This window comes from Brachypodium distachyon, chromosome 1, assembly GCF_000005505.3.
Source record: "Brachypodium distachyon strain Bd21 chromosome 1, Brachypodium_distachyon_v3.0, whole genome shotgun sequence".
NCBI lineage: Eukaryota > Viridiplantae > Streptophyta > Magnoliopsida > Poales > Poaceae > Brachypodium > Brachypodium distachyon.
In genome coordinates, this window is record NC_016131.3 from 14,004,134 (window position 1) to 14,017,442 (window position 13,309).

General features: G+C 48.8%; 1 protein-coding gene across 1 annotated transcript; it reads left to right on the plus strand.

Moving 5' to 3' along the window:
* The first annotated feature begins 10,506 nt into the window (after positions 1 to 10,506).
* LOC100826391 (NAC domain-containing protein 18) lies at positions 10,507 to 12,590 on the plus strand. The gene is made up of 3 exons (XM_003559734.4): positions 10,507 to 10,793; positions 10,942 to 11,276; positions 11,765 to 12,590. The coding sequence occupies exons 1-3, from the start codon at positions 10,631 to 10,633 to the stop codon at positions 12,392 to 12,394; spliced, it is 1,128 nt and encodes a 375-aa protein (XP_003559782.1). The 5' UTR covers positions 10,507 to 10,630; the 3' UTR covers positions 12,395 to 12,590.
* The last annotated feature ends 719 nt before the right edge of the window (positions 12,591 to 13,309 follow it).

Genomic DNA, 13,309 nt, shown 5'->3' on the forward strand with positions numbered 1-13,309 from the left:
TTAGAACTAACAATACCTTACATCCCTAATTTCGAGGCTTTTATAAATTTACCACGGTATGGGAATAGCTAGTTTAATTCGTGCGGCAATTAAATTAGAGAAGAACTCGTGCAATTTCAAACGTGCGGGCCATGTTGCACTTGCTGAATTAAATTTCTTTTCAGTTTTTACCAACAAACTCCAGACAAAATCCATCCAATCGCAGGCCATGGCCTTGCTGTCGTATGTATGTTCGTCTTGATCTACCTGTGGCGCCTCTTTCTCCAAGCTACCTCGCCCCATTGGCTCCAACGTCGTCGTTAACGTTGGTGCCTTTGACCCAACTGCCAAATCAACGATCACTAGTGCACTATCACTTCATTAACCAAAAGTAGTACACCTAGTGATCCTATATAAGTGGTGGATAGCTAGCTGCATGTAAAGTTTGATGACTTGCTAGTCAAACGGAATGGTCAAGCAAGACAACAATTCTGGTACTATTTGTCTACCCACCAGTTCGATCTAGCTAGTGGCGGCACTGATCATTGATGCTTATCCTGTATACATATTCCTACACATGCTAGCTAGGGATGACAACTTGTTTTGTTGTCCCTGAATCAATTGATTTCTTCTGCCACATTTTCCCTTTCAGCTCAAGAAAATAAGCTTAGGCTAGCAGATCGGTGCTACGTAGTCAGGGTTTATGGTTCAGATGCAGGGATGACGTAGCGTATACATGCATGGTCGTCACATTCAAACGGCTTTCTTCGTGCAATTGAACTCTACATGTGTGCGTGCGTCTGGGTCATCCACAATTATATACCCTAGGCTTCGTTTGGATGTATGCATTCAGCCCAAAGAATTGAATTGGGCTGGAATACCAAATTGGGCTGGAATACCAAATCAGCCATGGAATTGAAATGGACTGCAATTCAATGTTTTCTGTTTGGATGTATATGTATTGGGCAGTTGAAATCTGAGGAAGCAACCAATTCTAACTTTTTGTTTGGATGGCCAAAGCATGGAATTGCACATTTTCTCACGTCAGCCTTATCCCCATCTCTTCTTCCAAACGTCCAGCTCACGATCTGGACTCACAGGCTGCCACCGCCTGTCCTTCGGCGCCTCCCCTTCACCGGCGCTCTTCTGCGCCTCCGCGTCCCAGCAGGGTGCTGTGTCCGCTTCCCATACCTCTACAGCCCCTGCCCTCACTCTCACGCACAGAATCTCGCGCAGCATCGATCTGGAGATGAAGACAAGGAGATGGATGGTCTGTACAAGGTTGAGGTCTGCCTGTGGCCGTGCGGTTCTATTGGTGGCCAGCAGCAGCGCCGTGCAATTGGCGAGCTGTGTCCATGCCAATGCCATGGTTGAGGGGATCTGGTTTTGGTGTCAAATCTTGGAGACGAGGAGGAAGAGAGGGAGAAGGGGAGTGTGGCGGAGAAGGAGAAGGCTGACTGGGAGAGCTTGTAGTTGAGGAGGAAGAGGAGCTGTGACGCCAGCGAGAAGCCCGCGGCGGTTGAGGACCCAGCGGGAGATTACCGGGAGGAGGAGGAAGGAAGGGCTGCGCGCGAGAAATTCCGGTGAGCACGAGAGGAGCGCGGTGTCGGAAATAGGCAGCGCCGTGAACATCCGAGGTCTGCCGGTGAGCGCCCGAGGTGTGCAGCTTCTCTTCCCTCCGCAGCATCGCCTGCTTTTCTTTTCAAAGGGGCGAACGAACCAGTACGTTAGGGAGGATAGCAATTCAGCCGAATACGGAGCGGAAGGCCTCGGGCGGGGAGCTTGGAATTCGGGAAGGTTTCCGATGGCCAATACTGAGACCACCCAAACGGACGAATTCGGGTGAGGCGAATACCAATTCATGATTCTGACCCTGAATATAGACATCCAAATGCACTGCTATAGTACTTTCTCATATCCATATTAGTTGTCGAAATATTACATGTATCTAGCCGCTTTTTAGACATAGATAAATATAATCTATATTTAAACAAATTTAAAACAATTAATATGGATCGGAGGGATTACCTTTAATTTCTTCTCACCAGCCAGCAACTGTGTTATCCATTACATTAATTTATTCGGCCAATTATTTGTGTGGCGGCATACACATACTATATACGTACACCTACATGCTAGCTGCAGCATGGGCTTCTACAAAATAGGCTGCAAAGTTGCAGTTATTTTTGTTATCCTCTTCCCATGCATCACCCACATCCGAAAGTATACATCAATACACATTATTTTGTTTCTTTTTTCAGTGATGTTACTTTAATTATTCTGTGCGATCTGCATATACACATAATATACATTAGACTACTGATTATTGCCTCCAAAAGTCAAAAAACGAAATGAAATAAATAAATAAATACATGCATAGTTCCGGCCGGTCATCGATCATTTGAGCTGACCATGAGATGTCGATCATGAACTAGCAGCTAGCTAACGTAGGTTCGTCATGGTCGAGTTGGATATCATCCACCGGCCGGGCGACCGATGGATATGGAGATCGATGTCAATTCTGGCAAGTGTGGAGTGCTCAGGAGGAGTTCCTCTGTTCCGTCGTCGTCAAATGCAATAACCTCTTTTCCTCGATTGCGACCACGGCACTCGATCTGTACGTACAGGTGGCCGGCCGGCTGGCAAGCCGGCGGCGGCGGGCGGACGTCCATCTCGGTCGACACGTGCGGCGATGGCGACAGGTGCACCGTACGTGCGCGCCCTCATGCGGACCAGCTGACGCACGCACCCAATTAATGGATCATCATCGACACAACTAGGATCGATCGATGTTCGATATCTGCATGTCGTTGTTGTTATTCTTCAGTTCCATGCTCTATCGCTTTGGTCCAATTTGGTTTGGCCGCCAATTGCAAGTCCTGAATGCTATAGCTGCTGGCCGCTCAACCGGCCACATAAGCAAGTACGCAGAGATATCGATCCGATTCCCCAATGAGTAGTTTTGGAACGGAGATTTATAGTACTGTCGATCCTGCCATTCAGGGCTCAGATATATCACTGCAGTGGTTCGTGTGGTGGTGTCAAGTAAGGCGAATCTAGCTATACTGTTTGCGTTGCACTCCTGTGTACGTCACCTGTCAGTTGTCTAACATGTTTTGGTTGGTGTTATCAACTGCTCCCTCCCTTCCATGTCAAGTTCCCTTCCATATCAAGTTAATTTCTATTACTATAGGTATTTAAATGTATTTTACTATATAGATGTATTTATATTTAGATAAATTTGACTCACTTAATACAAGACGGAGGGAACAGTACTTACACGTATGCGTGTCTGCTTGACTTTGGTGTGTCTTCTCTTGTTAGCTTTGATTGATTGATCCATGCATTAGACTAAGTTTACATGCACGCATATTATATTATGCAGCTTGATGATAGTACGTATATCAGGGTGTGGCTGTGGCCACCGATCGAATTAAGTGGCTATGAACCTAACTTCAGACAGCTATAGAGTACACAGTATATAGCATGCGTATTGACCACCTGCCTGGTCAAGATTTCATTGCGTATTAATACTCGTATGATCCAATTACATAGATAAATTAGATGGCATCCGGCAGTAATAACAAGGAACGGGAATTATTTCTCTGACAGAAAGAAAAGATGTCCCATTCAGAGTTCGGACTCTATCCTTTTTTTTCGAGCGACAATCAAGGCAGAGCCATGCGAAAGAGGCGGCTGCTAGCTAGATACTTGCGGTTGCATAGCTAGAGCCCTAACTGACAAGATGCATCTGTTTGGAGTATATGCGAGGCCTCCATCGTTGATCTGCCCTAACTGACAGGGTAGCTCGATTTTCTTCCCCTAATCCCATCCACGAAGGAAAGGGAAATGTGGCGAAAACCCTAGCTCTCGCGTCACCCACCTCGGGCGACCCCCGCCGCCAGCCGCGAACCCCCCCTCCCTCCCTCCTCCCTCGCCGCCGCTGGAGGCTGCTGCCGGTAAGCCAGGCCGTTGCCCATGAAGGTGGCGGCGAGGCTCTGCGACTCCCATGCGCTTCCACCTCCCGTGCGTCGTCGGAGCGTTGCCCTCGGCTGGATCCGCAAGTCCTTCCTCCGGATCCGGCTCTGCTCCACTCGTGCGCCTCCACCATCAAGCCAGCACCCTCCTCCGCTCACCACCACCTCCCCTCGCCGAGCCAGCCATCGACCACCGGATATGGCTCTCCCCAGCGTCGTGGCGGCGCATCCGGGTCAGATCCGGCTGCTTTCTTGCCGGATCCGGCGTCCCCGACCCGTGCGCCTCCCCCATCAAGCTGGCTCCCACCTCCCCTCAGCAACGCCTCCACTTCACCGCGTCGCCGTCGTCGGTTTCCTGCTCCTCCACCTCGACATCGTTGGGCGCAGCCCCAAACCCGTGCTGCCGTCGTCCAGCGGCCTCCCCACGTCACAATCGCTGTGCTCCTCTTGCTGGTATTGCCTACCCCCGCCCTTACGCCGTCAACCATGTCCCCCGGGCTGCTCCTATACTCCCCAAGCTCTCCAACGGTCCTGCCCCCGCCCAGCTCATCCTATCTCCCGGCCAAATCGTGGCGGCCACTTGCTAGATCCGGTGGCCCGGTCCTCGGTCAGACAAGGGAGGAGCTCCGCTGCCGCCCACCCACTTCCACCTCCAGCCATCCATCATCCTCGTTCATCCGCCACCCATCCCCCTCAGATCCTACGACCTTTTGCCGTGCTACATGCTGATTTGGGAATTGTGCATTCCTATTTTGTCCGGTCCCTCCCTCTGTCAGTCGTGGTTTGCCATGACCTTCGGTAATCACTGTTTGCGGATGGCAGCTGTGGTGGCGTCACCGCCTAACGGTTGGTGTCGTGGCTCGGATTCGGAAGTCTCTATACACCCTGGGATGCTTTGCTCCAGGATCTATGGTTTGCAGATGGCAGCCATGGAGACGGCATCCTCCTACCGGAGGTGGCCGGGATAGAGGGTTTGTGCACGGCTAATGGTCGATTTGAGGTCCATCCACTTTCCGTTTTGCTTGGTTGCCTTTGTTGTCATCCTATGTCGTCGTATGTGTCCTTCTTCTACACTGCTCCACTGGGTAAACCACCCCCATGTTGGGGAGATATCTCTCATTCGTGGCACACTTTGAGAGCATGCTACCATCCTGTCGCTCTTCTCCTTCACTCGGAAAAGCCACCCTCCGGTGGAGGGTTTGTGTGACATTTATGCATGTTCGGCGAGCCCTCGTCGTCTATTTCCCCATGGATGGCAACGGTGCGACTTCTTGATGGTGATGCTTCGGTTTTCCCGGCATAGTTTCCGTGCTTTGGTCTGAGCTTTCTGGTTATGCCCCCTCACTCTGCTGTCTGTGACAGTCCTCCTATTGCTCGTGTCACTCTATTCATTAATTAGAGCATCACATAGGCCGCATAGCTTTGCTCCTCTTGTGGTTTTTTTTTTGGCGTTGTGTTGTAATCATGTACTGGGTTTTTTGTTTTCTTATGTTGTCTTGCTCCGGCAAGGTGTATTGCCCCTCGGGCTTCCTTTTGGGAATATATTCAGGTGGGGATTCCCCCCCCCCCCCTTGATCTCTCAAAAAAAAAATCTGCCCGATTTCTAAAACATGAGCAGCACAAAAAATATCTCACAGGATTTTGGATGTCATGTGCCAATCGATGTGCGTACACACTCTAGCTCGATATTTAATTTCATGGGATTATTAGAAACTGCAGAAATAAGGTCTACATTTGACGCACCGCAAGAAAAATAAATAAATAACACTACACCAATAAGGTTGAATGGATGGAAATTTGCGTAAAAAATATCAAGGGAATTCTTATGATCCGACCGCTTGTACTAATTAAAGGCTAAAGCTATTTATGTTATGAATTAGCTGTTGACAGAGCCCAGAAAGCAGGATTTATCGATGAAGCTAAAGCTGGATCGAAGAACCCGTGGTACGTACTCACTTTATCATGACGCTAGTACAAAATGAGCCATATGCGACCCCATCAGTGTCGGGCAGACTAGACACGACACTGATAGCCCCCTATTAGTGGTGGATACAAAGCACACACCACTGATGGACCGACTTTGGGCCATGCTTGGTCCCTCGGGACATCCATTAGTGGCGGTCAAAACAGAAACCGCCACTGACACGCCACAGATGGAACACGCCACTGATAGTGCGATCATCAGTGGTGGATTTTTATGGGGACACGCCACTGATAGTTGACCTGCAAGACTTAGGATTTTGGAAAAAATTGGTAACCTATCAGTGGCAGGTTTAGCGGTTATACCCGCCACTGAAAGATCCGAGGGATTGTGTTATTAAATTCTTATTTAATTCTTTGTTCACCCAAAATATTAATGGATTGTACTTTTGAGCGTGTTTAGGCATGTTTCTATCACAACCAAAAACTGAATCCAAAATTCCAAAAAAAATGTCACGTATTTGTATGATTTTGAGGGTTACTTTTATTAAATTTAATTTATAAATTTCAATTTTGATCAAAACATTCTGAAACTTAGCATGGAAACAAGTATTACAGTAATATAACTACACAAAAAATTTGGTGTGAAAATATGAAATGAAGCACATAATTCATCCAATTTTGACTCTTATGAGTCAATCTCCAGTAAACCTTTTAACCTGAGATCCCAATTTGGACATATTTTATACTTAAGTTTCTTATTATTATTTATTTTTTCTTTCTGTATGTTAAGGTGGACAAACTGAGTTTCCATTCCAAATTTGAGCTATTTCTGATGTAAAATGAATTTTATAAATTTAAAATACTCTAAAATGCCCCCAAAAGTCATACAATTATATGCTAATTTTTTGAATTTGGGATTAATTTTGTGGTTGGGACAGAAACATGCCTAAAGACATTCAAAAGTACAATCCATTATTTTTTTGGGTGAACAGAGAATATATTAGGAATTTAACAATGAAAATCAAATTTGCTATCAGTGGTGTGTTTTCCTTGGGGCACGCCACTGATAGCTATTTGCTATGAGATACTTAGATTTTGAAAATTTGGGTAAGCTATCAGTGGCAGGTTGGTTGAAATAGCCGCCACTGATAGTCCTGAGATATTATTTTATTAAATTCTTATTTAGTTCTTTGTTCACCCAAAAAATTGATGTCCAAAGTTCTAGTAATTTCCGTGTCATAGTTTATAATAATGTACTCCTTTTTTGCACAGAGGTGCTTCTTGCAATGCCAACCAATGTTGCCAAAGGATTTTACAACTTTCATTGTTAATTACATGTTGTAAAGGCAGGAAAATAAAATTTTAAAACCATCAGTGGCGGTTTTGCAATTAGACCCGCCACTAAAAAGTCTAAAAAAAAGCATAGAATCTGCGTGCTTCGATTCGATTGGTGGAGCATCACACCCGTGGATCGATGACATGTATCCAGCATGACCGTTGATATTTCTCTGCCTCCATCTCACGCCCCGACCGCATCTCCCCCCATCTCTCTCGTCTCTTGCCTTTATTCCATCCCGAGCAACCATCTCTCCCCCGTCTCTCTCTCCTGCTCCTGCTCCTCCCGAGTACTCCTTCCTCCCGCCTCTTCTCCTCCTTGCCTCGTCGATGCCGGCAACAGCCGGATCTGCCCCGCGCGCCGCCCTCGGTCCCGGATCCAACTCCGCCAGCCTTCGGCCCCGCGCGCCGCCCGCGGATCTACCGCCGTCCTCGGTCCCCCCCCCCCTGATCCGCCACCACCGGCAACCGCCACCCTTGGCCCCGCGGGCTGCCATCCCCGCCCGCCGTCAGCGTGCCGGAACCTCCCCGAGGTCTCTCTCTCTCTTTCTCTTTCTCTCTCTCTCTCTCTCTCTCTCTCTCTCTCCTGCCGAAACTGCTGGATCCGACCTTGCTGCCACCGGATCCGTGGGCCGCGCCCTTGGCCGACGGCGACGAAGGAAGGATACTGCCGTTTCCGTTGAAGTTGGACAAGATGGAGCTCGAGTTCTTCCAAGCTAGCCCCCCTGTCCTTCCCTCTCTCCTGCTATTACTTAAATCTCTTGATGCTTGTGATTTTCAATCTTTTGTGATTTCTATGTTTATGATTATTTCAATCTTCTTGAACTGTGTAGGTTCTTGGCTTGGAGAAGGCAAGGGAGATCTTACGTGGACTGTATGTACATCAAATTTAGTTTAGATTTTGTTTTTGATTTGAGATCCAACAAAGCTAGATGTTGTATGTAATTTTTGTGTCAATTCGTGTGTATCGCTGTAATGATTCTCATGTGTTAAATTTGATCTGAGAACTGCATATGGAATAATGATTCTCATGTGTTAAATTTGATGTGAGAACTGCATATGGAATAAATAGTTGCAGCGACTGTATATATAGAAATAATATGTAATTTTTTTTACTTCCTAAATGCCCATTAGTGTCGGATATGCATTGACCGCCATTGTTGGTACAAAGACGTTAGTAGCGGGTGTGTCTTGACCGACACTGATAGGTAACCCATCAGTGACGTGTTTTGCACCCGACACTGATAGCATGACTATCAGTGGCCAGAAGTCACTGACGTGTGGGCAACACGCCACTGATAGCTTTTTTTGACCGACACTGATAGCCACTTTTTTACGGACGCACACAACATAGCAATTTGTTGGCCGAAGCTTAATTAAAGGCCGGCAACAAAGCCTTCACGTACACGCCTCGCTTTTGTATCACTTAACACTCGCCGAACGTACGTGGCTGGCAACGAGACAAAGAGAAACTCCATGAACAAAACAAAAGTCAGAAAATTACGTACGTTCTAACAAAAATCTAGAGATTACTTATCAAGAAAGGAAACCTCTAGAGGCCGGCTTCGGTCGATGACAAAAAAAAATGGTTTCTAGGGGCCAGGGATATTCCAGACACGTCTAGATAGATAGACGGTCTGTTGCATACATGGAGTAAGAGCAAGGAAGTGTAACTAAGATTCTGCCTGACGTCAAAAGTAATACTTTCTCCGTCCAACAAAACATGTCTCAAGTTTCTCATAAATTAAATGTATCTACACATGATTTAGTGTATAGATGCATTCAAAAAATTTAGTTTTAACTAAAGTTGAGACATTGACGGAGGTAGTAGTACTCGGTTGTCGTGCATGAGTATAGATCGACATGCACATACTGCACTCCATCAGGCATGCATGCAACCGAGGATTTCTCTTTGTATTGTACTTTATTTTGGAGACGAAAATTTATGTCCATTCAAACCTGTTGTCGTAAAAAAAAAAGCTTGTCCGCGTACTACTCTTAATTATCACCTGTCAGTTTTCATACATACACGATAGCATGCGTTGGACACTTGGACTTGGACTTATCAACTGGTGGAGTAGCTTTGATCACCACGCTTTAATCACGACGGTTAAGTAGCCAAAATTTCCTACGTGCAAACAGTTCGACGATGGTACTCTCCTATATAGGAGTATATCCGGCCGGCCGGTGGCTGGTTACCGAATATAAGTGCTACGGACCTAACTTCATACACAGCTATGAGGCTATGATAACCATATTGACCACACACCTGGTCAAGGTTTTATTCTACCGATTAATACCTTAAGTCGACAGAGTACTGACTTGGAAGGCATCCAGCAGTGCCGTCAGGATTATTAATGACACGTTACACAATTCATTGACAGTGCGGAAGTATATACATGCATGTCCCCTTCAGATTTGAGAGTCTAGGCTTTCGATCGATAAGGACGAGTCGAGGCATGGCCCATGAGAGCCCAGTGAGTTGATCAACTTAGCTACTAGCTAGCTAAGCTATCGATGTCCAGTATATACACTGTACGTGCAGTAGTACAGCGCAGCACTAGTATTCCTAGCTTCCGGTAGATCTCGATGTGACGTATACTACGAAAATTGGGGCGAAAAAAGACCTTTAATTCGTTGATATAACTACGACAAGATCGATAAAGTCATATTCCCTTTTTTTATTTTACATGGTTCTGGTAAAAAAAACCAATTCATACGAAGAAGTTCCTAAGTATTGATATATGCATGCATGCTAATACTCCCTTCGATTCTTACCGTGGTTTTAGTTTCAATTTATAATAAAACAACGACAAGAATTTAGAATAGATTACTAATTAGCACGGTAAGATTTAATTTAGGAAATAAGGAGAGGACACACTTGCACAGCTATATGTGCATGTTGGTTCCGTTAATGAAGCTAGCTGGGGATATTGTCGAAGATTTTCGCATATATGCATGCTCTGTACTACTACAAAGTCATTTAAGTGGAAGAGGATATGATCGCATCACACGAGATTGATGAACAGTGTGTGTGGGCCTAGGGTAGGAGGTTGCTGCTAGCTAGCTTAGCTAGATACGGTTTGCACAGCTAATGAGCACACACACGCCGGACGTACGTACGCGGGGGATAACGAAACGAAACGAACGAACCCCAACTAATCTCCCTTTCCCGCTTTTGCCCCTGGACCAACCCCCCAAACCACAGGTCCTTGCCACCCACACGCGCTCGATCGCCGCTAACTGACAACATCTCTCCCCCCCGGATCATATAAATCCAGCTGCACACCCCCGGCCTTCTCCGAAATAGAGCGCTAGCTAGCTGAACACTGAGAGCCTCTGATCGAGCTGAAGTGCTTCCAGTACGTGTATGCAGTGAGTGAGTTGCTTCTTCTTCTAGCTCGTTGTTGTTGATCATGTCGACTACGGCTGCGGCGCTCCCGCCGGGGTTCCGGTTCCACCCGACGGACGAAGAGCTGATCCTCCACTACCTCCGCAACCGCGCCGCATCCGCCCCGTGCCCCGTCCCCATCATCGCCGACGTCGACATCTACAAGTTCGACCCTTGGGACCTCCCCTGTAAGTGATCATTCAAGAATCATACTTTTCTTGAAGTTTGAACTAAAACACAACAAGAATTTAGGACCAACAGATGAAAGTACTTACCAATCAAGAGGAAGAAGAAGATGGAGAATTGAGCTTATGTTTTGCTAAATTTGCTTTGCAGGCCAGGCGGTGTACGGGGAGCAGGAGTGGTACTTCTTCAGCCCGCGGGACCGCAAGTACCCGAACGGGATCCGGCCCAACAGGGCGGCCGGCTCAGGCTACTGGAAGGCCACGGGTACTGACAAGCCCATCCACGACCCGGCCACGGGCGGGGAGCCCGTCGGGGTCAAGAAGGCGCTCGTCTTCTACAAAGGACGCCCCCCCAAGGGCAGCAAGACCAGCTGGATCATGCACGAGTACCGCCTTTCCGGCGCCGACCCCCTGAGCTCCTCCGCCAACACCAACGGCGCCGGCAACGCTTACAAGCCCATCAAGTTCCGCAACGTCTCCATGAGGGTACGTTGAACAAGGAATTTTCATTAGTTTTGTTCCTTTAGTTCGTTAGCTAGAAGCCATGCCCGTGCGTGTGTTTGTGTGTCATGCCGCACGCGTGGATGCTATATATCCTGATTCGCTCTAGCGCGGTTGCACGCTTGCACCGGCCGGGGCCGTTGCAACGGTGAGATCGATCGATCAGGTTTTATTTCTGATGACTAAATTAATTGCATGCCCTCCAATCAAGAATTAGCTAGATAGCATGAATCACGTCAGGCCCTACGTCACCATGCATGATAGCTTGCGAGAGAACGCGACGCCAGCGGCAAGGGCGAGATGCTATTTTGTTTTGCTTTCTTCTATACACCTTTGAGGATTATTGATTGAAGTACATTATATTGGTTTTTCTTTTGTCAAGTCCGGTAGCTTTCGACGACAAGGACGGCCATGGCGGCACGTTATAGGCGTACGAAACTGACATGTAGTCATGGATGGTGTGGCTTGTGCAGCTGGATGACTGGGTGCTGTGCCGGATCTACAAGAAGTCCGGCCTTCAGGCGTCGCCCATGGTGCCGCCGCTCGCCGACTACGACCACATGGATCACACTCACAGCAGCGGCAACAACAACAACGACGACGACGGCCTCTCCTCCTTCTCCGGCTCCGGTGGCGGCGCCGGCGGCGGCTTCGTCGTCGACGCCGACGCCGCCTGCAGCAGCTTCCTCTATGCGCCCTCCGGCAACACGACCTGCAGAACCATCATGGCCCCGAGGCTCCCGGCGATCCCGTCCATGTCCGAGCTCTTCGACGACTACGCGCTCGCGCAGCTCTTCGACGCCACCGCCGCCGCGCCGGAGGAGCATCACCCCGCCGTCCACCCCTCCCTCAACCAGCTCCTCTCCGTCGGCGACGGCCCGCACGCCGAGTACTACTCGTCTTCCCCGTCTCCGGCCGTCACCGCCGGGAAGCGCAAGGCGGAAGATCAACGCGCCCCGGCGGCCAAGAGGCTCGTGAACGGGATGTCGTGCTTCGCCGTCGACGACGTCGCGCCGCAGTCGGCGGCGGCGGCGGAGAGCGGCTTGCAAGCGGCCGTGCTGGGCGCCGGCCTCAGCAGCCATCAGATGCTTCCCCAGTTCTAAGCTTGTAATTGATTGTTAATTAACCTGGGAACCCATGAATTTGGCCAGCGCAAGAGAAAAGCAATCTTGCAAACGCTATCAAAGAATTGATTAAGATAGATGATAATTGAGTTGTAGAATTATTGTAGTGTACTGAAGACAAGCAGTGTACTGAACAAGCTTACAAGCAGACATGCACGCAGATTTTTATTTCCCTCTTCTCCTGCTACACATATTCAGCTTGATTAAGGTATATTCTAGGCGCAGGCGTCTGCGTGTCGGAGCAGGTCGTGCAACAAGGATGCCCAACAACAGACGAGGCGCTCCTCGATGCCTCGCTCAAGGTGGCTGCATCGCGGGAGCACGGCCCTGACGGCGTCCATGGCCGCGTCGCCGCCGTTGGTGTTCACGAATTGGGCATCTTCTTTCCCTCAAAAATATTGGGCATCTTCTGATCGACGGGCGGCTGAACGCTCGTAGATGGCAACATCGGAGGCGCAGTAGCCCAACCTCCACCATGGTGGTCGATCTCCTCTTTGATTATGCTAGTCCCGGCCATTTTTTTCCCAAATTGAATCAGGGAAATTGTTATTTACCACCCTGTGAATAGATTTTGCCTTCGAATTTCAAGAAAAGAGCAGAAGATTGGGGTTGGAGACGATGTGAAGCTTCCTGAGGATGGGGTCAGCAGAGGAGGAAGTTGAGGGAGGGGGCAAGAGGGGAGAGGGAGGGAATCCGCCGCCGAGTCATGCCTCCGCCGCGCTCGCCACAGCCCGTCGGTTCCCAGCCACCGCGAACTCCGCCTCCTGCTGCAGCGCCCGCGCCACCGGTGAGCGGCCGACGGGCCAGGGACGGGCGGGGACGGGAGGAGGAGGGTGGCTTGGTTTCTCGCGGGGCACGTTGGCGAGAGAAAGAGGAACGGTGGCGGGGCTCGGT